The sequence below is a fragment of the Leptonychotes weddellii genome, chromosome 7, assembly GCF_054177405.1.
Source record: "Leptonychotes weddellii isolate Sample4059 chromosome 7, ASM5417740v2, whole genome shotgun sequence".
Taxonomy (NCBI): Eukaryota; Metazoa; Chordata; class Mammalia; order Carnivora; family Phocidae; genus Leptonychotes; species Leptonychotes weddellii.
Genome location: NC_138375.1, coordinates 55,813,766 through 55,839,193, shown reverse-complemented (window position 1 = coordinate 55,839,193; position 25,428 = coordinate 55,813,766). Strand labels below are relative to the sequence as shown.

General features: G+C 39.1%; 1 protein-coding gene across 8 annotated transcripts in view; it reads left to right on the top strand.

Annotated features, from left to right (window-relative positions):
* Positions 1 to 25,393, top strand: part of FBXW11 (F-box and WD repeat domain containing 11) — a 123,148-nt gene extending 97,755 nt beyond the window's left edge. For 7 of the 8 annotated variants that reach the window (XM_081826310.1, XM_081826308.1, XM_081826316.1 and 4 more), the window contains 8 exons: positions 4,051 to 4,188; positions 7,448 to 7,566; positions 8,593 to 8,842; positions 11,520 to 11,638; positions 14,214 to 14,324; positions 15,222 to 15,300; positions 16,356 to 16,541; positions 23,040 to 25,393. In XM_081826310.1, coding sequence (XP_081682436.1) covers positions 4,051 to 4,188; positions 7,448 to 7,566; positions 8,593 to 8,842; positions 11,520 to 11,638; positions 14,214 to 14,324; positions 15,222 to 15,300; positions 16,356 to 16,517 — 978 coding nt within the window. In that variant the 3' untranslated portion in view covers positions 16,518 to 16,541; positions 23,040 to 25,393. Of the gene's footprint in view, positions 1 to 4,050; positions 4,189 to 7,447; positions 7,567 to 8,592; positions 8,843 to 11,519; positions 11,639 to 14,213; positions 14,325 to 15,221; positions 15,301 to 16,355; positions 16,542 to 17,149; positions 17,384 to 23,039 lie in introns of those variants that run through there. The other variant, XM_081826309.1, reaches the window with a different exon arrangement.
* The last annotated feature ends 35 nt before the right edge of the window (positions 25,394 to 25,428 follow it).

Genomic DNA, 25,428 nt, shown 5'->3' with positions numbered 1-25,428 from the left:
AAGCACTCTCCTTGGAATAGACCACTGGTAAGATGATGGTGTGTTGTATCGCACCTTTTAATAAACCACATTTTATTCAGGAAAAGTGGGGAGCTTTTTTGTGGTTTGCAAACTTGATATTAATATTGTCCTGACCAGAAAATGCTGAAACTTGCCCACCCACCCAGTTGTGTTTAGGCTTCTAAAAATAATGTTATTCCTCCATACTCAGACATCTGTTTTCACTCTATTGCCAATTTAAATGCCGCTGTATACTCTGTGTATCATGGCTACTTTCCCAGTATTTTGAAAATTTGCACAGGGTAAGGGGATTTTACAAGTTCTCAAAAACACAAAATATTCCTCTACAGTAGCCATATCATACGATGTCTGAGTGAAGTGGCAGGTATCTGCATAATTAAAGAGGTACACCTGTGTATGCCCTATATCCCTGCTGCTGGAGTTGAAGTGGAATTGCGTTGGAAGGCTGAGCCTCTTCCTGGGAATGGTTAGGGAGGGCTCGGGACTAGCAGCGTTAAGTATCAGCCTAGACCGAGACAGCCATTCCTGACATTTTGGTGAGAAGATTTTTTTTTTGGTCACGGCCTACTCCTTTTGGTCCGTGTTCTCCGCAGACAAGGAAGAGCATCACTGCTATCATGTGAGGCACTGTGACGAGCACTTTACATATGTAATCTCACTTGATCCTTACAACAGTTTTGAGGAAGTAGATACTATTTTTCCCATTTTACAGAGGAGGAAACTGCAGCTCAGACAGTCCCAGCTCATTTGCCAAAGCTGCTAACTGACTTAGGTATTTTCTATACCACAGTGGGCTGTCTTCCATTTTTAAAGGCCTATTTATTTATTTATTTAAAGTTAAATAAATAAGTAAATAAATACCTGGCTTATAAGCATTCTAGTAAGAGTTGAGGTCGTCAAATATGGTGGTAGGTAGTATTTGGGGCAGGCACAGTCAGCAGGAAGTGCTGCTTTCTTTTGTGGGTGGCCTGGGGAATTGAGAAGAGTGAAGTTTTAGGAATTACATGAGATTGGTGTTCAGCAAAACGATCAGCTCCCTGAACTGGTTTAGTGTCCCTTTCTTGGCATTTTGAAACAAACTACAAGTGTTTGGGGATTCAGGAACCTAATAATTTTTTTTAACACAGCCCTAAGTGGGAGCTTCCTAAAATGACCCATGAAGAATTATCTGGCCATCCTTTTCTTTTAAAATTCAGAATTGTGTTTTAGAAAATTAGTCTCTTTTCTGAATGTTGAGAAGCTAAGCCATTTCCTATTTCTTAACTTCCATTCAACTTAGAAGAAGAGCCTGTTACCTAGCAGAGCTTTTGAGAGGTCCTGGCCTCTGCTTCTTGTTTGAGGGCCGGAGATCAAGGGTATGGCTCAGCCTTTCATGTCGGGTAGTGGTTCTCTGTCCAGACTCTCCGGGAATGTGTGCACCCCAGGCTGACTACTGCCTCAGCCCAGCTTGTCTTCAGTCCTCTCTGCTGTATCTTTAGGTTTTTAGGTCCAGTAAAAGACTGTAATCAAGTCACCCAGTTCTAGAAAACATTTTCCAGGAGAGGGGGAGAGCATGTAGGAAATTCTTTTTGGTATGGGGATTCCTCTACTTCCTCTTTTTACATTAAATTATTTTTTTCAGTCTCCCATGTGATAGTTAACATACTTCTCCTTTGCATTGAAACCTATAGAGTAACGAAGCTACTTACTGATTCAATAATATTTTAAAGCGATTGTTTTATAACTAAAAGCAGCTATATGAATTTTAAAAATAATCCAATATATATGTGTAAGATATATTACATAGTCAGCTTTGTAATACTTAGGGTTTATATGGAGTCATGCATTCTGCAGCAACTCTGGGCCCTTGTAGGGTGTGGCCCGAACATCAGTAACCACTGCCAGGAGTCACTGGCCACGAATAAGACTTGTTACCAATACATCTGTCTCCTAAGTCAGCGTTTTCCTGGTATACTTAGCTTGCTGAGGTGGCTCAGGCACTATCTAAAAATATGTTAGTTCTCTAAATGATTTTAAGCATTGAGTTCAGTTTAAGTAAGTTTTTTTTTTCTGGACCCCTTTTCAAAAAGTTGCTTATACAGGCAGATCTATTATCTATGTCGGTAGCAGTAGCAGAAGTGGGGTGAATTATTTTCTTTTGTTCGTTTTGGAATGTGCTTTTATTTCTCACATTTTACAAACTTACTAGAAATGATGATGCTGCCTAAGAAGCTCTGACTTGGTAGCAGATGGGCAGATGAGCGTTCTCTCGCTCCTCATGTCTCCATGGCCCCACCTTCATCCCATGGGTGTTGGACATATGTGATTCTGCCCTCTCTTAGGGCTGTACATAGGAGCTCTTTGAGGGCAGGGATTAGATTTCCAGGCTCCTGTGCTAAGTACAAAGACCACAAATGATGGAACATTTTCCTTTTTAGGCATATCTATATCACCATCTCCGGCCTTTCATTTCTTTTTCTGTGAAATGAGGACAATAATTTCAGCTTCAGAGTTGTGATGAGTAAATTAGCTATACAATATTTAAAACACATAGCATAGTGTTACAAAAGCATAGTACCTGGCACATAATATTCAGAACATTTTAACATTTTAGAGCACACAGAAGCATACTGCCTTCAACGTAAGAGGAAATACAGTTTGTTAGAGGTCAGCAGAGCCAGTAATGAAGTGCGTATCGTGAATGAAGTTGAGATTTGTCACTTTTCTCCGGCAAAGCAACTAATTAAACTTTTAGCTACTCAGATAACTAACTACTCAGAGATCATCTTTCGAACAGTATCCTGAACTTGGGTGTAACCAATTATTTTAGTCCGGTTTGCCCCCTCATTTCCAGGATTTGGAGTTTACACTTTGGTTTTTCTTAGTAGAAATAGTGTCCTTTGATCCTGAAAATGCCTCATATCCACTACCAAGGGTTAGGTCTTCGAGTGCTCTGGGCATGACCCACTTTCTCATTAAACTTTGCCCCCTGGTGTGAAGCCATAGTACATGGTACATAGTACTGTTTATCTCATGTAAGTGTCCTACAGCACTTAGAGTTTTAATCACTCATTTGGCACTCATATATTATCTGGAATTGTTACTGATCCTATGCTCTATGTTCACTGCCTCAGTAGCTAGGACTATACTTCTTTATGGACATTGCATATTTTAGTGGAAAACATGGACTCCGTGTCAGGAAGAACTGGGTATACTTTCCAGCTAGTCCAGCTACTAGTTTTGTGGCCTCAGGAAATTACACTCTTTCCATGTTTGCAAAAGGGAAACAATAAGAACATCCTTCCAAGGTTAATGTGTGGATCGTTTAGCCAAATAAACATGTTTAGAGTATATCCAGTTCCAGATACCTGTGTGCCTCGAGTGGTAGCTCCCTTGAAAGCAGTATGCTTCCTGTCCTTTTCATCCCCAGCACCTAGCACAGTCAGTATTGTGGAATAATGTAGCATCTCGGTAAATGTTACATGAATGATGAAAGAATGAGAATCCAGGGCAGAAATGTGCCATTCTTATTTTAAGGACCTTTCAGTCTGGTAGAAGATTAAAAGTAGATGCCAAATAAATTTCTTTCTGTAGTAGTTGGCATGTGATGGTTGTTCAGTATCTTTTCTCAATGAAGAAGACAGTGCTTTGGATGGATACATAGACTGTCAGTATATGCTTAATGTTGGTGGTTAAAATGTTTTAATTGGCATTAGAGAATGAGCCAGTGAGTTACTGTTTATTTGTATGTTTTGGGTGCAAAAGGCATTCTTTAAACATATTGAGTTCTGTCTAGGCTATTTTTTTTCAAACCCAACTCAAACTCATTGGAAATCCTATGACGGTTGCCAGACAGTCAGGGAGCATTTGAGAAAAAACACTGTTGGGCTAATGTCTTACTTGGAAAAGAGCATGATTCCTATCCACAGACAGTTATGCAGACCAAGATGGGGTATCTGGTATGCTGTTCCTGGAAGCAACACTAAAGCCTGAAGCCTAATAGAATAGTTGATTCACAAAAACTCATCTGTTTCCTCCTTCTCCCCCTAGACTATAGAATCTAACTGGCGGTGTGGACGACACAACTTGCAGAGGATTCAGTGCCGCTCTGAAAATAGTAAAGGTGTCTACTGTTTACAGTATGATGATGAAAAAATTATCAGTGGCCTACGAGATAATTCTATTAAGGTGAATGACTGTATTTTGTATGTATTATTTTTAGAACTGTGGTTATGTGTTAGACACTGTATCACCGAATCCCTCCGTTTACTCCAGATTGTTTTTTATCTGTTCCACTCCATCTTGGCAGCCGTCAGTGTGGTTCTAAAAAAACTAGAGCCAGAGTATTTCCCTATACTAACACCAGACCCCTGGATTGTCTCACTTCTTATCCTTCTCTAAGCACGTTCACATTCTGTATTCTGTGTTTAGGTGCACATTGAAAATATCTCAGTATCACAGGTCTCTTGCTGACTTTGCTAGCTGGTGGAAGTGTTGCTAATTTGCCTGTAAATCAAAGTCATTACCCTTTATGGGTGCTGACAAATGTTCAGATGATAACACAAAAGAATGATAGAGCAATTTATATTTGTATGTTTTAATTCACTTTTCAATAGATAGTAGATAAACTGGATCATTTCTCTGTGTTTAATGTCTGGCAGCTGATCTGACAGATTTTGTTTTATACTGTTTGTAGCTTATTTTCTCATATTTAAGAAAACATCATGTTTTTTTTTTTTTAACTTTTTTTTAAAGTTATAATTTGCATACGGAAAATTCGCTCTTTTTGGTGTAAAGTTTTATGAGTTTTGACAAGCACAAAAAATTGTGTGACCGTAACAAAAATCAAGATATAAAACAGTTCCATTATCCCCCAAAGTTCCCTTATTCAGCCCCTTTGTGTTTAATTCTTCCCCCTTGGCGCTGGCCTTTTTTTAAAATATTTTTTTTCCTGCCCATATAATTTTGCGTTTTAGAGACTATCCTATAAAAATGGACTCACTTTTTGAGTCTGGCTTCTTATACTTAGCATGGTGCATTTGAGAGTCGTCATTTAGCAATAGTTGATTCCTTTTTGTCGCCAAGTGGTAATCCACTTTATGGGTGTACCTCAGTGTGTTTGTCCATCTGCCTGTTGAAGGACATCCATGTTTCCAGTTTTCACAATTATGAATAAAACCACTATAAATATGTATGCAAGTTTTGGTGAGAATATAGGTTTTCAGTTCACTTGAATAAAAACGTAGGAGTGGCATTACTGACTCATGGTAAGTGTATGCATTTCCTGCTAAGAAATGGCCAAGCTGGGTTTCAAATTTTATGTTCCTATCAATAATGAATGAGCGTTCCCCTTTTTATGCAACTTTGGCAGCCCTTGGTATTCTCAATTTTTTTTCCTTTGATATTTGCCATTCTAATAGGTATGTAGACACACCTCCTTTTGGTTTAAATTTACATTTCCCCAGTGGTTGATGATAACATGCATCTTTTCTTGTGCTTATTTCCCATCTGTATATTTGTTGGTGAAGTATCTATTCAGATCTTTTGTCCATTTTTAAAATGGGTTCTTTGTTTTCGTATTATTGAACTTAGAGAGTTCTTTACATATTCTGGATACAAGTCCTTTTTTTAGGTATGTTTTGCAAGTATTTTCTTCCAGTCTTGTGTTTTCATTTTCTCGATATCTTTCACAGAGCAGAAGATTTTTATTTTGATGAAGTGTCATGTAGCATTTTTTTCTTTTATGGATTATGCTTTTGATGTCATATCTAGGAAGTCTTTCATGGAGCTTTTTTAATCTATAAATTTATGTCTTTCATTCACCAAATTTCAAAAGTCTTTGTCCATTATTTTTTCTGCACCATTTTCTTTCTGTCTCCTTCTGAGACTCTAATTACATAAATGCTAGATCTTTTGATATTGTCTTACATTTTCTCCAATCTTTCCCCCTCCCCGTCTTTTCTGGGTAATTTCTGTTGGTCTGTCCTCAAGTTGACTGCGCACTGTACCTCCTTCATAGAAATTCACAGGATAGAGTAGCATAGAAAGGCTCTGAGAAGGTCTGCAGTAGAGACATCCAGTGTTTCCTGACTTCCAAAACATATTTGACCACAGAACTCTATTTTTATGTCATACTTACTGATAGCCCTGATAATCTGTGGCCACAGGTTAATTAATGTAATTAATAATAATTTTGGGAACTATCTTTAAGGAATAGATAAAAATGGTTTTTAAGGACCTTGTCAAAGTGTAGGCTGGCCATGGGCTTACATTTCATTTACAGTGGATGTGTTTCTAAAGAATTCTATTTATAGAGGCATACCATGTTTAATTTAAAATAGGCATGCATTTGATTTATGACAAACAGTAGAGCATACGTGTGTTTTAGAGAGATCATCTAGACCAGTGGTTGGAAACCTTTTGTACTTCATTCTGTACCAATCCTGGATCACTAATCACTTTTTCAAAAAAAAATTTTTTTAAAGTAGGCTTTACACTGGGCATGAAGCCCAATGTGGGGCTCAGACCCACTATCCTGAGGTCAAGACCTGAGCTGATACCAAGAGTTGGATGCTCAACAGACTGAGCCACCCAGGCGCCCTACTAATCACTCTTTCAAAATAACCTGTTCTAATAGGTCTTGCTTTTGTAGAAAGATGGTTAAATGTCTATAGCACTTGTTATATCTTGGTTATTTGCAGTAAATTTGAGGGATGCTGTAAATCATGATAGTATTATTTTACAAGGGAAGAAACAGGTCCACACAATCTATTTTTAACAATCCAATCTTTAAAAGAAAATGATTTCCCATCCCCCATTATATAGGGACAGTATTGAAAACTTGGAAAATATTGGAAAGATCAAAAGGGAGAAAAAGAGCACTCAGAGAACAAAACCAACTATTATTAACATTTTCTTCTCTATTTTTCCTTTTTTAAATATGCATATTGGTTATGTCACTATATAGATGGCTTTTATTCTGGTTTTTAAAAACCATTACTGTAATAAAGCATTCTGTTCTCTCATTAAAAACTTTTCATAGTTTAGTTTGAAATTTTTCTGAAATGTCAAACATTTTTTATTTTAAAATTTTTGTCAATAAACATAATGGGTTAGGGGTATGCATTTTTAAAGGCTCCTAATAGATACTGTCACATTGTTTTCCAGAGGGTGAGCCAACTCTTTTCAGAGTTTAAAAATTCCCTTTATAAGGCTGTAAAGTATAATGAGTATGATCGTTAGAGGCACAAAGTAAGCAAAATAGTACATCTATTTTGGAAATTATTCAATATGGCCTCTTCCTTTTTGTCATTTTCCACCTGTTTGAAGTTTAACTGCTCTTATTTACTATAACACAGGTCTGTTTTATTTTATGGTTCAGAGACAAACACATTTATCAGAATGTGATATACTAAATCACTGTTTGTGGTTGATCTTGTCTCAATAGATTTGGGATAAAACCAGCTTGGAATGTTTGAAAGTGTTAACAGGACACACTGGCTCTGTCCTTTGTCTCCAGTATGATGAACGTGTCATTGTGACTGGTTCTTCAGACTCTACAGTGAGGTGAGTGATTTGGCTTCACTGGTCTGAACTTACATATCTTCCATGAGAAGACTGAGATTGCACCCTTTTCTGGGATAAGCACACACATACTTTGTATATGTTTTTGTATGCTGTATTTTCAAAACCACTTTAGGTGTAGGTTTATTTGAACAAAGTAGGCTGGAAAGACCTACTTTTGTTAAGTAGGTCCTATTCCTGTTGCTGTATGTTACAGAGATGGCAGTGTACTTTTTGTATAAAAGCACATTACCTAGTGTTAGGCTAGCTTTTTCCTGGGAGACCATGCTCCAGACATTTGAAAAAGTCACCAGCATGCTTAGTATCCTTTCTCGGACTCGGTGCTTTTAGGCCTACTTTTGCCATATAAGCCTGCGTCTTTCCTCCTTTGCTCTGTGTGAACTTGTCCTCTTGGGAGATTGGGTTTACAGAAAAGCTATGGCATGAAAGGGCTGCCCCTGAGAACCCTGTATGTCGTGGATGAAGCAGTAGGGATACTGGCTTTGTCCATAAAACAGTTGGGTAAATAGATGAGTGTGGAAATTGATGAGATGTCATGACTTATAGTCTCTAGTTTGCAGTGGATAAATAGACTCAGAGGCCTGTCAAAGGTCAAGAAGAACCTTAAGCTTGGGAACTGTCCTCAATTCCCCAGCTGCCAAGCCGCCTTCCCCCTGTCATCTCAGACTCCCTGCAGAGACCACCTACTTGAAGAATCATTTTTGTTGTCCTCAACACAAGCTTACAGGCACTGTCCCTGAATACCTAACATTAAATTAACCTAAACCTGGGCAGAGCCAGGATTGGCCTTCCTTTTTTGAAACCCTCTCAGTACTTCTCAGCAAATCGAATAATTGCTTCTGGGGGCTCCTTTTAAGCATGATCTTAGGTGTCAGATCCCAGTCATCAAATACAAGTGAAGCTTACACCTCCCCAGCCTCCTGCTAAGAATGGGCCCAGGTACAGATGCTGGACTCTTTTCCTGGTTGTTTTAACAATAACTCATTGGGCTTTTCTGTTCTCATCTAGAGTCTGGGATGTGAACACGGGTGAAGTTTTGAACACATTGATCCACCACAATGAGGCTGTACTGCACTTACGCTTCAGCAATGGACTGATGGTGACCTGTTCCAAGGACCGCTCCATTGCTGTGTGGGACATGGCTTCTGCCACTGATATCACTTTACGCCGTGTCCTGGTTGGCCACCGCGCTGCTGTCAATGTAGTAGACTTTGATGATAAATACATCGTGTCTGCCTCTGGTGACAGAACCATCAAAGTGAGTGTGTTTTCAGTCATAACTCTGCTTACTCCTGTCCCTATTAGAACACAGAGAAAGTAGAGGTGGCTTTTACCAACCTGGTACCTGGCAAGATCTTTATTCTCCTCCATTTGTGCTTGATCCCTTGAGGCAATCCCATTCTCCATGCTTCTGGAATCATAGGCAAGATAGGAGGAAAGAGTCATGGGTCCAGGATACAGAGCGGCCCTCTATTGCATGAAATGACACTGTTGATCACATTTTTAAGGGGAAGAGAACTAACGTGTGGAGTATGTGCTGAGTGCTAGGAGATTTTCATTTCTATGTCACTCCATCTTTTCCAGCACTCTGCTGAGGTAGGTATTGCCTCCATTTTACAGAGGGGGCTCAGAGAGTGAAGAACTGGGCCGACCACATAGTGAGTTAGTGGCAGAGCTGAGATTTGATTTATTCATTATTCACTTAATTTTGAGAACCTGCCATGCCATAGACCCTGGGCTGGATGCTGCAGATACGATAATGAATAAGACACATTCCTGCCTTCAGGAAGCTCAGCGTGTGGTGGGTGGCAGGCATGAGACAAACAGTTGTAGTCTAGGGTGATTCATAGGATGTGGTAGATGCACTGATAGCAGTATCCATATTTTTTAAATTTTAGTTCTGTTTTTATAACAACTCTATTGAGATATAATTCACATACCATTAGATTCACCATTTAAAGCCTGTGATCCAGTGGCCTTTAGTATAGTCACAGTGTCAGCCATCACTAGTTTGAGAACATTTTCATTGCCCTCTGTAAAGACCTCATACCTGTTGACAGTCAACCCCCATTCTCTTCTCCTGGTCCCTGGCAGTCACTAATCTACTTTTTGTCCATGGACTTGCCCCTGCTAGACATTTCATATAAATGTAATCATATGATATGTGGCCTTTTCTGTCTGGCATCTTGCACTTAGTTAGTGTTTTCACGGTTCATCCATGAACATTGTAGCATGTATTAGTACGTCATTCTCGTTCTAATGACTGAATGAAATTCCATTGTGGATGTACCACGTTCCATTTGTCCACTCATCAGTTGATGAACATTTTGTTGGTTTGCACTTTTTATTTGTTATGGATAGTGCTGCCATAAGCATTTGTGTACAAGTTTTTGCACGGACATAAATTTTCAGTTCTCTTGAAGGTAATTCTGGGTCTAACATTTTGAGGAACTGCCAAACTTCTTTCCAAAGTGGCTACACCATTTTAAAATCCCACCAGCAATGTGTGAATGTTTGGATTTGGCTCAAAAAACCTTTTTGTAAGCAGCACTAGTTAGCATTCTAGTGTCTAGTTCCTAGCCCCACAAATCACAAAGGTAGCATCAAACTTTAGATTCAGTGGTCTGGAAGCTGGACAAGTAGGGTTTGTATGCAGTCATTGACTCACCGCTCAGTCACACCAATTGGAACGAGATCACTGCCTGGAAGTCACGAGGGTTCGGGCCTTTTTACAAAATAGCTGATTCATAATATCAGCCTGGAGAGTTTCTCCATATCCTTGCCAGCACCTGTTATTGTCTGTCTTTTTTATTACCGCCATCCTAGTAATTGTGCGGTGGTATCTCTGGTTTTGGTTTCCATTTCCCCAGTGACTAATTATATTGAGCATCTTTTCAGTGCTTCTTGGCCATTTTTATATCTTCTTTGGAGAAACAGCTATTTAAATCTTTCACTTAAAAAATTGGATTTTTTTTTTTATTGTTTAGTTGTAAAAGTTATTTATATGTTCTGGTTACAAGTCCCTTATCAGGTAAATGATTTGCAAATATTCTCTTCTATCCTGTGAGTTCTCTTTTCACTTTCTTGATGGTGTTCTTTGAAGCACAGATGACTTTCATTTTGATGAAGTCCAGTTTATCAGTTTTTTGTATTTTGCTTGTGCTTTTGTTGTCATGTCTAAGAAACCATTGCCTAATCCAGGAGCACAAAGATTTACTCCTGTGTTTTCTTCTGAGAGTTTCATAGTTTCAGCTCTCACATTTAGCCCTTTGATCCATTCTGAATTAAATTTTTGTGTATCGTGTGAGTTAGGGGTCCAACTTCATTCTTTTGCATGTGGATATCTAGTTATCTTCTTCAACTACAAATGCAGCTGGTAAAGTAATTCAGGGCACTTTGGTTGCTTTGCATCTCCTTATTTGGCTTGTAATATATTAAGTGTGTCTGTGAACATCTAAGTCTTGCAGATGGTTTCACAAAAGAGGGATTATTTATTCCACATACATAATATTAGGAGTGATGTGTCAAAACAAATGGAGCTGTTCAAGAAACTATGCTGGAAAAGAGGAGGATGTGAAAGGTGAAACTTTTTCACATCAGTTACATTGGATTTGACATGTCAGCTGGCATGAAAACATAAAATCTGGCCCACACTCTTCCTTCTAGGCAAGTGAATGTCTGAACCATCCAGGAGATGTTCTCTTTGTGAATATCTCAAGGTTTGGAGACTTCACAGCTTCCCTCTGTGTTTCATTCCTGTTTTATCACTCCACAGCCAAGAAAACTATATGCTGGCCAATCTGTCCCCCAGCCTCTGAACCATATTTCATAGTCAAGTATTTTGGTCATTCTTAGAGGCTCTGATTTTTTTTAAAAGGTGTGTTGTGAGGGGACTTTTCTGCATTTTCTTAAAATATCGCTAATCTGTTCTACAGGTCTGGAGCACGAGTACCTGTGAATTTGTTCGTACTCTGAATGGGCACAAGCGAGGCATTGCCTGTCTCCAGTACAGGGATCGGCTGGTTGTTAGCGGATCATCAGATAATACCATAAGGTGGGTAGAAGTTGGTGTGCTGACAGGGCAGGCCGATTTTTGCCATATTTTTGACTCCTCTCCCAGTCCCGAGGTTTGAAGGACTCCGAGCCTTTGGGGATACTTCAAATAAGAGAAACTTTTATTAATCTGTTTGGCTCTGCATACTGAAGCGGGTAAACTGATTCCCCCAGTACACATGTTTTAAACATCAGCTCCACCCAAGATCCCTTAATACCAGAAACCCTCAGAACAGAGGACGCTCTAGCCTGATTCTCAACTTTCCCTTACTTATAGCTCCTGTCTCCCTCACTAACAGCTGGGAGGAGTGTACTTTATTTATCTGTCTCGTGCAGAGACTGTGCTACAGAATCTCCACTCTTGTTTTGTCTTGTATTTTATCTCCCTTTTTTCCTTCCAGCACTCAGTGACCTTGCTTTCTAATAAATATGACTATCCTTAAACATTTTATTTATTAAGAACTTCCCTTAGGGGCGCCTGGGTGGCTCAGTTGTTAAGCATCTGCCTTCGGCTCTGGTCGTGATCCCAGGGTCCTAGGATCGAGCCCCACATCGGGCTCCCTGCTCCACGGGAAGCCTGCTTCTCCCTCTCCCACTCCCCCTGCTTGTGTTCCCTCTCTCTCTGTGTCTCTCTGTCAAAATAAATAAATAAAATCTTTAAAAAAAAAAAAAAGATCTTCTCTTAAATGTCTATTCATCAATCTTTAGTCATTTTCCCATTGTCCTAACATATGCCAGTAGCTTTTTTATAACCAAATTGTTTAATGTTTGGGTAAAATAAAGATTGGATTCAAGATAATTTTTAAAAGAAGGAAGGAAGGAGGGAATGAAACCACAACAATAGAGCTGAAACTGCTGTGAGTTTTCTTTTATCATTTTAAGGTTTAAGGTATTCTGCAAGTCATGTGAGAACCTGAATCTTCGCACTTTGTATTACTTAACTATTTCAGTAGTAGATAGTCCTTAATTTTCTCACCGGACTCTCTGAGGTTTTACAGAGTAGTAATGTATATTCCTTTATAGTTTATAGAGGGGGCCACTTTGGAGTCAGTGGCACTGCTGAATGGCTCTGTTCACAGTAGATTAGAGAAGCCATCATCACTGACACTGATGAGAGTATTTGCTGAGGCTGGCTGTGCTCAAATACTCACGGGGTGGATGGTAAGAGCTACTGGTAGAGAGGCTAAGAAAAGGTTGTTACAGAATTAGTTTGCTAACTTTGTTTTCTAAATGTTAGTTTGCTATGATTTCTTTTGGCAGACAATGTAGAAAAATCAGTAATAGAAAAATGTAAAAATCTCAGTTTTCAGAATTGTTGTATATAAATCAGATACCAAGAAAAAGGCTGGATGTAGTCTATGGGTTTATATTTCTTTTTTTTTTTTTTTTAAAGATTTTATTTATTTATTTGACAGAGGGATCACAAGCAGGGGAAGTGGGAGAGGGAGAAGCAGGCTTCCCACCGAGCAGGGAGCCCGATGTAGGGCTCAATCCTAGGACCCTTGGGATCATGACCTGAGCCGAAGGCAGACGCTTAACGACTGAGCCACCCAGGCGCCCCCTTTGTTTTTTTAATTTATTTTATTTATTTTATTTTTTTATTTTTTAAAGATTTTATTTATTTATCTGACAGAGAGAGAACAAGTAGGCAGAGAGACAGGCAGAGGGAGAGGGAGAAGCAGGGAGCCCGATGTGGGGCTCGATCCCAGGACCCTGGGACCATGACCTGAGCCGAAGGCAGACGCGTAACGACTGAGCCACCCAGGCGCCCCCTACGGGTTTATATTTCTGAGACACTTCTTGTACCTAATGAGAGGCTCCCATTGTGACCTCAAAAACTGGACAACCCTAGTATGCAGGATTATCTAGAAGGGGTGTCCCTAAGCCTCATCAGGAGAGAAGGGCCACCATGCTGGTGCACTGGTTCTAACTTCAGTGGGCCTCATGGATTCCAGGCCAGAAGTGCCTGGGGTGGAAGCCTAACCCCCCTGGCTATACATATTATATCCTCACCTGACCCACACACATACATGCCTTTTCTTCTTTACTGCCTGTAATCTGTGCCTCCCCCAGAAAAGTCCTTGTTACACCATTTGGCTACATGGTTTCATCAATTCAGACATCAAGAGAATGCCTAGGAACTAAATTTAATTGAAGTTTCTTATTCGTTGATCTTATTTAAATAGTAATACATGCATGTGATTAAAAAAACTGAATAAGGAAATACAATGAGAAGTAAGGCTTCTACCCAAATTAGTGTTTTTTGTTGTTTTTTTTTATTTATTGAAGTAATTTCTACACCCACCGTGGGGCTCAAGCTCATGACCCTGAGATCAAGAGTCACATGCTCTTCCAACTGAGCCAGCCAGCCGCCCCCCAAATTAGTGCTTTAAAATATACAAATGGTATAAATGTACATACATATCTTTCTACGTGGATAGCATGGACTGGGAGTGAGATAGAAACAAAGAAGTCCAGGAGAGTGAAAATCACGTATGGAACAGATACAAGGAACTCAAGGATAGTGTGAATCATGTGTGGGAAGTTGTTTCACAGAGATCTGTTTTACTTCCAAGGCTATGGGATATCGAATGTGGTGCCTGTTTAAGAGTCCTAGAGGGACATGAAGAATTGGTCCGATGCATCCGGTTTGATAACAAGAGGATTGTCAGTGGGGCCTATGATGGGTATGTATTTCAGATTTTTAAATGCACTGCTGTCACTGTATCTAGAGGGAAAACGAGCACTGTACATTCAGCAGCTATGTATGTGCCAGTTCTGTGTTAGATCCTTCCTGTGGTGACGGATGGCAGATGTTACTACACTGCCTGGTCAAGTGAGGCCACTCAGGCCCAGAAAGATGACTGGTCTTGCCCCAAGTCCTCCAGTAGCAGAGCCTCTGTAACTCCTATGCTTACACTTTTAACCATTATTGTAGATTTGGGGAGTAGCTTAGGTTGTGCAGGAATTCAGTTCTTAGCCTTAGCCCTATTAATTAAGCCAGCTGTGTGTGTGTGTGTGTTCAGTGATACATTTCCTTTCCCCGTTTGTTTAATTGAACAAATACTCTTTAAAAAGCCTCATGACTTTAAATGAGCAAATGGCAACTGTAAACCTTTCAAGGTGACCTTATGTATACTTCACAAATGGACTAGTTGGTCTGTTTATGGTCCTATTATTAACTTAGAGCATTTGCTTAGTTTGAAGAAAGGTATCCCTGGAATTTCATGGAGAGCCCTAGCTTCTGTCAGCAGCACCTACTCAGCCCCAGAGAGCCCCCTGATTAATGAATTTGGTGACATAGATTATCAAGTCAGGAACTGAATTTAGATAGCCTGAAGTTGTTTTCTTGTCTCTCTGAAAAAATATTTCTTCACAGTTTCAGCAATTCTGAGAATGTGGAGGTCCTTATTTTTTTCCCAAATCAAGTGTTGTTGGTTTAAATAACTTGTAAAAACATAAGCATGTTCTCCATTCGCTTTTCTAGTAGCAGTTCAGATGCACTCCTTTCTGTCAAAGGAAGTGCTTGACAGTACATAAAATAGTAACTTTTCTACTAATTGCAATTTCCTTTTCTTTTCTAGGAAAATTAAAGTTTGGGACTTGCAAGCTGCTCTGGACCCTCGGGCCCCAGCAAGCACTTTGTGTTTGCGCACGTTGGTGGTATGTAATCTATTGAAATGAGAGCGGTTCTTGCGCTGGAGGATGTCTACCTGCAGATAGCCCTGCCTAGGTGTATCACAAGAAAGCTGTGTATCTCACAGTGTGCCTTCAGAGAAATGCACCGTTTTGTTCATTTTGTTTAGCCAAAATCAGAGAATACTTGACATTTACATTACGGTGAGCTCTTTCCTAAGGAGCATTAATACAACTTAAAATGTGAAAGCAGGAATCCTCATTTGTAGGTGGATTGGTTTCTTCATAGAGCACAAAATATTTCCTTCCTGTAGATTTGGGAGATTTCTTAATTGTGGGTATCTGGTTACATTATATTTTTATAATACAGCACATGTTTGTATTATTATGATGGAATTTCCCCTCAGTCTATATTGTCTGGATTATTGCTTTGGCATATAAAAATATTTTATTTTTATATGTTAATCTTGCTTTAGCAACTTTGGCAGGCTCATTATTTCTAATAGGTTGGTTTTGTTCCATTGATGAGGAGACAGTTGTTTGAAAATACTGATAGATTGTTCTTATTTTTAGTAGGTTTACCTTTGATTTTGGTTTCTTCTTGCAGTGATTAGAACATGCAGAACTATGGTTAGGGCCATTCTTGTTTTCTTCTTGATTTTAATGAGAATGCTTCTGTTTCACCATTAATTTTGATTTTGGCTGTGGTTCAGATAGATGTTCTTGGTAATGTTAAAAACATTATCCTTCTGGCTCTGCTTTTTACAGTGTATCAAGCATGGGTATTTAATATTGTTGTTTACCTTTCCAAGATCCTTGGTGAAGCGATCACATAGTTTTTCTTCTTTGACATATTAATGAGCCAGGATCTCAGATACAAAGATTAATTCAAAGAAAAAGCTTAGAAGGAAAAGCCAAAGTATTTGCTCCTGGGGTGAAGGACAAAGCTCAGTAAACTCTGGAACATTATTTAGGAAGCATGGATAAGTAGCTGCATTTTCAGCCTGTGCCAGGTCACTGATAGTGAGATCTGAGGGATTGTAAAGGTCTCATTTTACTCATCAGTTTGTTATATTTCACAGGAACATTCTGGACGTGTGTTTCGGCTGCAGTTTGATGAATTTCAGATCATCAGCAGCTCCCACGATGACACTATTTTGATTTGGGATTTCTTAAATGTGCCTCCCAGTGCCCAGAACGAGACCCGTTCTCCCTCCAGAACATACACTTACATCTCCAGATAACAGTCTGCACTTTACCCGTTTCAGGTGAGTACCTCCCCATGTTTAATCTTGCTCGTTGAATTCACCTTCCCTTTGGGGCAGCATTGTGATTTGGGTTCCCCGTTGGTAGGAACCGAGGTGGTTAGTTAGTGTTTATTAGCTGCCTCAGCTTTGCAGAGTTCCAGTATCAGGCTAGATCTTTATAGTCACATTGAAATAAGGTTGAAATTGGAATCCTACATATTGGGGATTTTCACACTGGCAGACAATGTGATTCCTGTTTTTTAAAACTGTTTTCCTAAATGGTTTCCTAGGTCATATCAATTTAATGCAGGTAAAGTCATTCAAATTCTGTTTAAGGGTGTAGGAATCTCCTTTTTCTCTTTCCTGTTTTTCAGTTCTTTTATTTGAAAAGAAAAAAATCACCATCAACCGAACACTCAAAATTCTCCCTCTGCCCCTGTTATAATCCACCCACCACCACTGTTCACTAGAAGAGGGATCAAAGAAAGGTGTTTGTTGAGACAGGCCCTAAAACCCGTTCTTCATCCATTAGACACAACAGGTACCCTGGAAGCAGAGCCCTTTGCTCTGGTTACAGGAAAACTTAGAGCCATTGTAACCATTGATGATGGCATGTTTTGATTACTAAGGGTGTCCAACCTAGAGGATGAGAAGCCTTACTTGGCTGTGTCCTGGGAACCGATGGCCCTGTTCATCTGGAGCAGTATTTCCAACTCTGAAAATTTTGCAAGGGGCCAATAAATTCTGTGCATGTTAAACTTTGCAGATGGAATAAATATGTTTGTACTTATCTGTATTACTGTGTATTTATGTATGTAAAGACTGATTAATAAAATTCATATTTATTTTAAAATGTTACTTAATACTTAGTGGCTCTTTATCATTACATATTTTCCCATCCATTAAATATTAAAAGTGTAAAGGAAGTTTATGTGCAGAATTGTGAGATTCTTTTTGATGAAAAGATAGGGTTCCTAGATCACCAAGTTACCATTGTTTCTAATATTTCTTAAGACTCTTAAGACTGAAAACACAGATGTCCAGGAAGTTTGTCTTACCCAAGGGTAAGCCGACTACAGCCAGAGGCCAAATTTGTTCCACTGCCTGATTTTATTCCCCTACCGTAGCAAGCTAAGAACAGCTTTTTACACTTTCAAATAACTGAAAAAAATTAAAAGAAGAATACTATTTCATTACACATGAAAATTATGTGAAATTCAAATTCTAGTGTCCATAAATAAAGTTTTATTATAGGGACACCTGGGTGGCTCAGTCGTTAAGTGTCTGCCTTCAGCTCACCCGCATCAGGCTCCCTGCTCGGCGGGAAGCCTGCTTCTTCCTCTCCCACTCCCCCTGCTGTGTTCCTACTCTCGTTATCTCTCTCTCTGTCAAATAAATAAACAACATCTTTAAAAAAAAAAAAAAGTTTTATTATAATAGCCATGCTCATTTGTTTACATATATTGCCTCTGGCCATTTTCATACTTCATTGGCAGAGATGAATAGATGCCACAGAGACAACATGGCTTGCAGCGTCTAAAATATTTATTATATAGCTCTTTGAGGAAAAGTTTGCTGACCTCCGGTCTTGCCCCTGTGCCATCTATTAGTGATAAACCAAGGGTCTGCATCAGGAATGGCAAATAAGCTTTTTCTTCATGCTGGCTGAGTTTGATCAGCCGTGCCTGGCTGGAGTACTGCCTTTGGAAGGATTCTGGGACCCTCTATGGACCCCAAAGGGATAGGTGCTGTGACGGGTTGTCAGTGTCTGCCTGGGTGTAGGAGGTGAGCAGTAATGACATGTAAGCCACATACATACGTGCTGTCCCTGGTCCCAAGTGTGTTCATACCATCTCTCATGATAGTGACCATCTGCTTGCTGCTTTCTCTCTGGATAGATTCTTCATAAGCTGAAAAACCCTTATGGCAGAATTATTACATTTATTGAATCGAGTCTTAAAATAGATATTATAGGGAATTACAGAGGAAGAAGACAAGGATCTCTTGAATGATTGCTCCTCCCCACTTCAACCTCCCTTCCCAGAAATCCTAAGGAAAATACAGGGAAGGAGGAATGGACCCAAATGAAAACTGATTTCCCTTCTGGTCTTTTCCCTCTCCAACTCTCCGTTCTGCTCTCAGTGAGGATCTTCTTAAGCCCTGCCCCTGCCATCCTCTGCCTTACTGGCTTCCTATTGTCTTCAGGATTGAGGTTCAACTACTTCAGTTAGCTGACAGGAGTTTCAACATCTAGCTGTTACCTTCTGTCCTCACTATCCACCCTCCCCGTGTCCCAGTCTCCCATTACTCCCTTCCAAAAACCTAGAGTGGCAACCAGACTGAATTCTCTTTCTCTAATTACATTATAATAGTGCAGAGCTCTACCATATCCCTCCCCTTGTGTGTGTTATTATGGCTTTTAGACACCCCCACCTTTGCCCCTGTACTTCATCTGACTTAATTTATTATTTGATACTGAAATAGTTTGTATGCCTGTCTCCTTCCCAAGGCTGAGGAGCTCCTTTTATTGTGGAACTCCAGTGTTCAGTAGAGTGCGTAAGTGTATTGTTAAGTGTTTATTGGTGTTTGTTGGGCAGGTGACACCCGGGGCCAAAATGACCTATTTGTGTTTTTTCTCCTAGGCCACATAAGAATTTGCCCTTAAACAGATAAGCGTGTGACAGCTATAGTGTATTCCTGCAGTCATTTTCAGCAAACATATAACTCAGTAAAAAATTGGAGTAAGTCATCTGAACTGGCAGGGTCGGGTACTAGATAGGTTCCCTACATAGACAGGTACCTAGATGTACAGGTCTCCCTCTGCCCTGCCCCTGTTGTTGTTTTTTAAATCAATTTTATTGAGGTACGATTTGTGTAAAAATTGTACTCATTTAAAGTGTACCGTTTGGTGAGTTTTTACAAATGTGTATAATCCCTGAAACTGCCTCCACAATCAAGGTCACTTCTGTCACCTTTGTAGTCAAAGCCTGACCCCTTCCAGCCTTAGCAAACACTGACCTGCTTTCTGTCAGTAGATGAGTGTGTATTTTCTATAGCTGCACTGTTCACTCTGGTAGTCAGTAGCTATTTGGGGCTATTGAGCTCTTGAAATGTGGCCAGTGTGACTTAGGAATTAAATTTCAAATTATATTTTAGTTGAACTTAATTGAATGTTTAATTGTATTTAATTATACCTTACTTAACTTTAAATTTAAATAGCTACATGGAGGTAGTGATTACTATTTGGACCAGCATATCTTTGATCCAGTTAGAGTTAATTTTTGTGTATGGTGTGAGATGAGAACGTCATTGGTCTTTTTTTTTTTTTTTTTAATAGCTGTCTAGTTGTTCAGCACTATTTGATTCCTTTTCCCATAGAATTTGCTTTAGCACTTTTGTCCAAAAATCATTTGACCCCTTATTTGTAGGTCAATTTCTGGACTCTATTCTAAGTCCATGATTTATGTGGCTGTCCTTTCGCCAATACCATAGTGTATAATAATCTTCCAACTTAAAAAAATTGTTTTGACTATTCTAGGTTATTTAGGTTTTCACATTCAGTTTTGAATTAGATTGTCAAAATCTGTGAAGAGGACTGCTGGGATTATAATTAAGACTTCATTGAATTACATCATTTTGGGGGAGAATTCACACCTTAACAAATGTTGAGTCTTCCAATCCATGAACATGGTATATCTCTCTATTATTTAGGTCTTCAGTTTCTCTTAGGTAGTATTTTGCAGGTTTTAGCATAGAAGCCTTGCACATCTTCTGTTAAACTTCATTCTTTTTCTTTCTTAAACTATACGTTTTCATCTGCATATTGGTTTAGCTGCATCCTGCCTCTGCTTTTATTTTTCCACATAAGGGAAGCACATAAAATAGGACATGGCCAACTGCAGCTATAGCTGAGCTTCTGGAATAATGGATAGGTTCAGGGGAATAGGTGTATCCGAGAACAACTTAAGCGTAACTCTTTTGTATTTTTGATACGTGTTTTTTGTCTTTATACTCTGTTTTGAGAGGCACGTGATAAAATCCAAGACATCCATAGTATGTTTCCCCTCTCTGGCATATTTAATAGATGAAATTTAGAACATAGTAAACTTCCACAAATTGGATAACTTTTATATATTACTTTTAAGTGCCCTGAAACAAGATTTCTTTGGTTGAGAAATGAAATAATGATCGCCAGTGGTGTTTGTCTCATTGGCTGTGGTGGAAGGGAAACTGGTGTTACTTCTTCTAGGCCTTCCTCCTGCCCCCTTTTTGGGAATCTCAGAACAACTGCCCTTGTTATGATCCACAATTATAAATCAGTGGAAAAATCTTATCTGCTCTTTAAGCAGCACAAACAATGAAACCTCAGATGTGTTTGTTTCTTCAAAGTGAATTACTTTTGACAACCTTGGCAGTCAGCTCTATAGATTTTACTGCTCTTTTCCAAATTCTTTTCATTTATTGTAACATGAAAAAAATTATTACCATGTGATACTGTAAGATTTATGCATAATAAGAAACACTACCCTAATGATGATTTAACCTTGCAGTAAAATATTCAACCCTAAAATATAAGGTAAGAGTATTTCTGTGTCAGGAAATTTAGCAATAGATTTATTTGCTGAGTCATTTTTTAAAAATTACTAACTCCTAAGAGCCTCATATATACAGTAGCTCTCTTTTTTATTACAAGACAATATATGATCATTATTAGGAAATTAGAATAAGTAGATAAGCCAAAAGAAGAAAATAAACTCCTACTCATGGCTTACCATTGTTAATTTCCTTGTATATGTCCTTTCAGGCTTCTTAAAATTATGGCTGAGAAATGTACATGTTTTTAAAATACTTTTTTTTTCATTTGTTGCAAAACTCTTTTATGTCCATAATGTCAGTATTGTTTAAATTACCATTCCTAATGGCAAAGGTAATATTCAGTTGTTTGCATAGGCCCTGTTGTTATGTATGTATATTGCCCCCCAGCTTTTAGCTGTTATAAAACACATTGCCATGACCATTTCTTTAGCTTAATCTTTGCCTTTTTTTTTTTAAGATTTATTTTCTTTATTTGAGGGAGAGACCATGAGCGAGGGGCAAAGGGAGAGGGAGAGAATCTCAAGCAGACTTCGTTGAGCACGGAGCCCGACTTGGGGCTCGATCTCACAACCCTGAGATCATGACCTGAGCCAAAACCAACAGTCGGTTGCTCAACTGACTGTGCCACCCAGGCACCCATAATCTTTGCTTTCGTTACCATTGGATAAATTCTAGAAATGTCTGCAGTGTCTAGGTTAAAAGGTAAGATGTTTAAAGACTCGGATGCACAGAGTCACATTACTCTCCAGAAGAGTTAAGTCATTTTACTTTCCCACCAGCAGTGTTTGAGAGTGCCTGCTTCTTATCTGTGGGCGTTACTATTTTACAAATAATACTCTTAAAGATCCTTCATGCGAAAACAGCAGTGAATGAAATTAAATCTCTCTTGAACTCATTGAGAAGGATTCTTGATCTTTATGAAAATTGACAACCTTTTCGCGAAGTTGCCTTTAAAAAAACACACAAGCTTTAAAAAAATCACTCTCCTCTCTCTTTTTTTGTCAGAGAATTTTAGACATAAAGGTAACTTTTAAATCTTCTAGGCCAGTGGTTTAGTGCTGTGTTTGGAAAGGATTGTGACCCATTAGTGACTGTGAAGTCATTTTAATGGATTTTGACTTTGTTTTGATGAAATTTAGAATAGAAAATGTCAGCCTGCATTGTATGTAGTAATGATAAGTTTAGGTATGTGCGTGCGTGGGTGCGTGTACATATTTATCTACATAGATGAATGTAGAGATTATTACTAAAATGTGTTTCTCCCTCAAGGTCATGGTCAAAACAATGTGCAACGTTCAGTAGTCTTTCCCTCTACACCATATTGTCCTTTTATAAATGATTTATTTAAAAAAGAAGTAACTTCTGATTAGCATTCTATTTAGAAGGAATACTTTATTTACTAGCTTTTTCATATTTTTGTTTTACAGTGATAGGTGAGGGCTCTCAGGCAGATACGAGACCAGCCCTCGTAGGCTCTGGATGTCATAAAAGATAATACTAAATATAAAATCTAACATGAAGCATATTTTGTTATATGCATAATGTTTAGCAAGCACTGACAGTTGACAAGTTATAGGGTCAGTCATCTCTTCGAGTCCGCTCTCTGTCCCTTAATGGCTAATGCTTTGAACTAAGTGTCTCTGAGCCTTCATTCTCTTATTCATCAAATGATATCATAGTTTCTACCTCATAAGATTGTTGCAAGGTTTAAATAAATATGATGCCTGGTATGTATTACACTCAGAACAACTTGCAGCTTTTATTTTTGATGCTGATTACATTTAAAACTCAGTACCATGTCATGTGTGCACAAGTACATGTCTGTGTGGATGTGGACGGACTGTGGTGTATATCTCCATGTCTAACCAGAATATCCATCCATACTCCCTCTGTTTTTTGTTTTGTTTTGTTTTGTTTTCCCAGGGTTTCCTAGTCTTGAACTACTGGCTACATGGCTACCAAATGCCTAAGGGAGTTCTTCACAGCTGAGTTAAGAAGCTGGAATTGGTTCTAGACGCTGGGTAGATGCAAAGCAGCCTAACTCTTCCAAGTACCAACATTTCTCACCTCCGATTCCGGCCTCTACTTTGAGAAGGATACCTTAGCTTCACCGACTTCCAGTAGAACAGAAGCCCATTTCCTCCCCCATCAGTGAAAAAAAAATCTAATGCTTCAAATGTAAATTGTTCATATAAAAGGAACGTACAGTCTGTTTTACAGAAGTAAATCGACCATCAAGAGAAGACTGGCCTCTAATTTATATTGCTTTGCACTTTGGTCTGATATTAAGAAACAGCATTCTTCTTTGGTGAAATTTTGGGTGCCAAACACCTACCCAGAATGTCCAGGGCTTTCCTTTTCAGAAGTTAGCATTCTCCTTTTGACCGTCCAAGTCATTATGAATTCTGACCTGTATTAGGAACATGTTGGACAATGGAAAAATTTCTCTGGATTGTTTTAGTAATATTTTTTGGATTATACTTCCTTTCTGTACCAATTTCTTTTAATTTAAAGAACTATAAGCCAGGTTATATTATCTCCCAACAGGTAATATAGCTCTTTTCTTTTATTAACTATTCTGTCTGTACCCCAGCCATCTCCTGATATTTGGTAGAGTAACACTTTTACACGTGTGCTTGCCTCCTAATTTAAAATACTGTATCCGCATGTAGATATAATGTACATAACAGTTTAACCTCAAGGTTGCTGGAGTCAGGGCCCCTGTGCCTGAGACACTAATACAGAGTGTGTTCGCACTTAGCCATGGGCTGGGCTCAAGAACCTGATACCAGGGTTGATGTGGATTACCTAGGACCCTTCCTGCAGTATTCATATGATATTTTTATTTTGTCATTGTCATTTTGTGTGTATGTGTGTGGTGTGTGTGTTTTTAATGGGAATCTTGTTTTAAAATGTAATTTCTAAAGTTTAACACAAAATGTTTTATTCGTTGTGTAGCATATATAATAGAGAGGTACCTTAACATTTTTTTGTTTTTCTTTTCGTCATAAATACTCCTGAGTACTAGTGGTCACTTCCCATGGTATTCATTTGACTTTACTGTCAAAGATCATTATTCTGTGCATTAGTAACCCTGGAAAGGGAGGAACAAGAAGGCCCTATTGACTGGGTTTCGTGGCTCTGGAATGCATGCATCCTAGCATGGATGTCGCATCCTCGCCAGGGTGTTAACAAGGCCTGCTCATAATGTTGGAGCCCGTTACACCAGGTCAGGTTGGTTCAGAGGCCCATCTCCAGTGGAAGGGTACTCCTATGTGGTGTAAAGCTTCAAGCTCATGAATCCCATTCCCGTCATCTCTGGTGTCACCTGCTGCTGTGGCCCTGGCAGGTTCTCCAAACTCCCAAGTGCTCTGCAGCCCGAATGTGTGAATGGCACTATCACGCTGACCGTGCACGGAAAGGACTTTGGCATTCGGTTGGCACTCCTTTTCCCTTGTTCAATATTAGGTTCTGATTTGCCCCTTGCCATTGTTTCCAAAGATTAAGGAATGTCAGTAACATTTTCAAGGACCAATAAGAACCTCCTGTTGACTAAACCTCTTCCCGTGGAAGCACACTCTACTACTAAAGGGAAGGGCCCTGGGCTCTGTTTTGTCCTTTGCATTGAGAACGGTGTGGGGATCAATGTGTGTGTATGTGATTTGTTTCTTGGGTTGGCTTGGCTTTTTAGTTTTTCTTTTTCCTTTTCTAAAAATACATCCTTCCCTCCCACATGGTACCAAATTAATTTCTATTTTTGAGCAGTTGAGTCTCCAAGTGTAAAAAAAAAAAAAAAATAAGGAAATCTCTATTTGTGAGGTAGATGTTGTAAGCTTGACAGTGGTTGTGGAAGTGAGTTAACTTTTACCACTCTCCACATGACAGCTTTATATCAAACTGGTTAGGAGGGCCCAGGGGTGTGGGAGGGGCGGGGGGAGGAGGCAATTCTTCTGAACGAATGGACTTTTTGTTGTTGTTTTTGCATGTTTAATATAGAAGTTCTTGTTCCTTGGGAGATCATGGCCTTCGAATATGCACACAACCTTTGAATTGTGCCTACTAAATTATAGCAGGGGACTTTGGCACCCAAGGAATTCTGACTTTCTGGGATTATAGTAGTAATTCCCAGCCGTACCCTGGACTTTATTTTGCTAACCATAATTGAGCAACTGTAAATTACTGCTATATTAATGTTTTAAAGCACTGGGATAGTCTAATTCTAACTTGTAATTAATTATGTTTGCCAATTATCTGTTTGAAATAAATTTGTGTCTGAACAGCTATGGAAACTGTTAAATTGTACAGATATTAT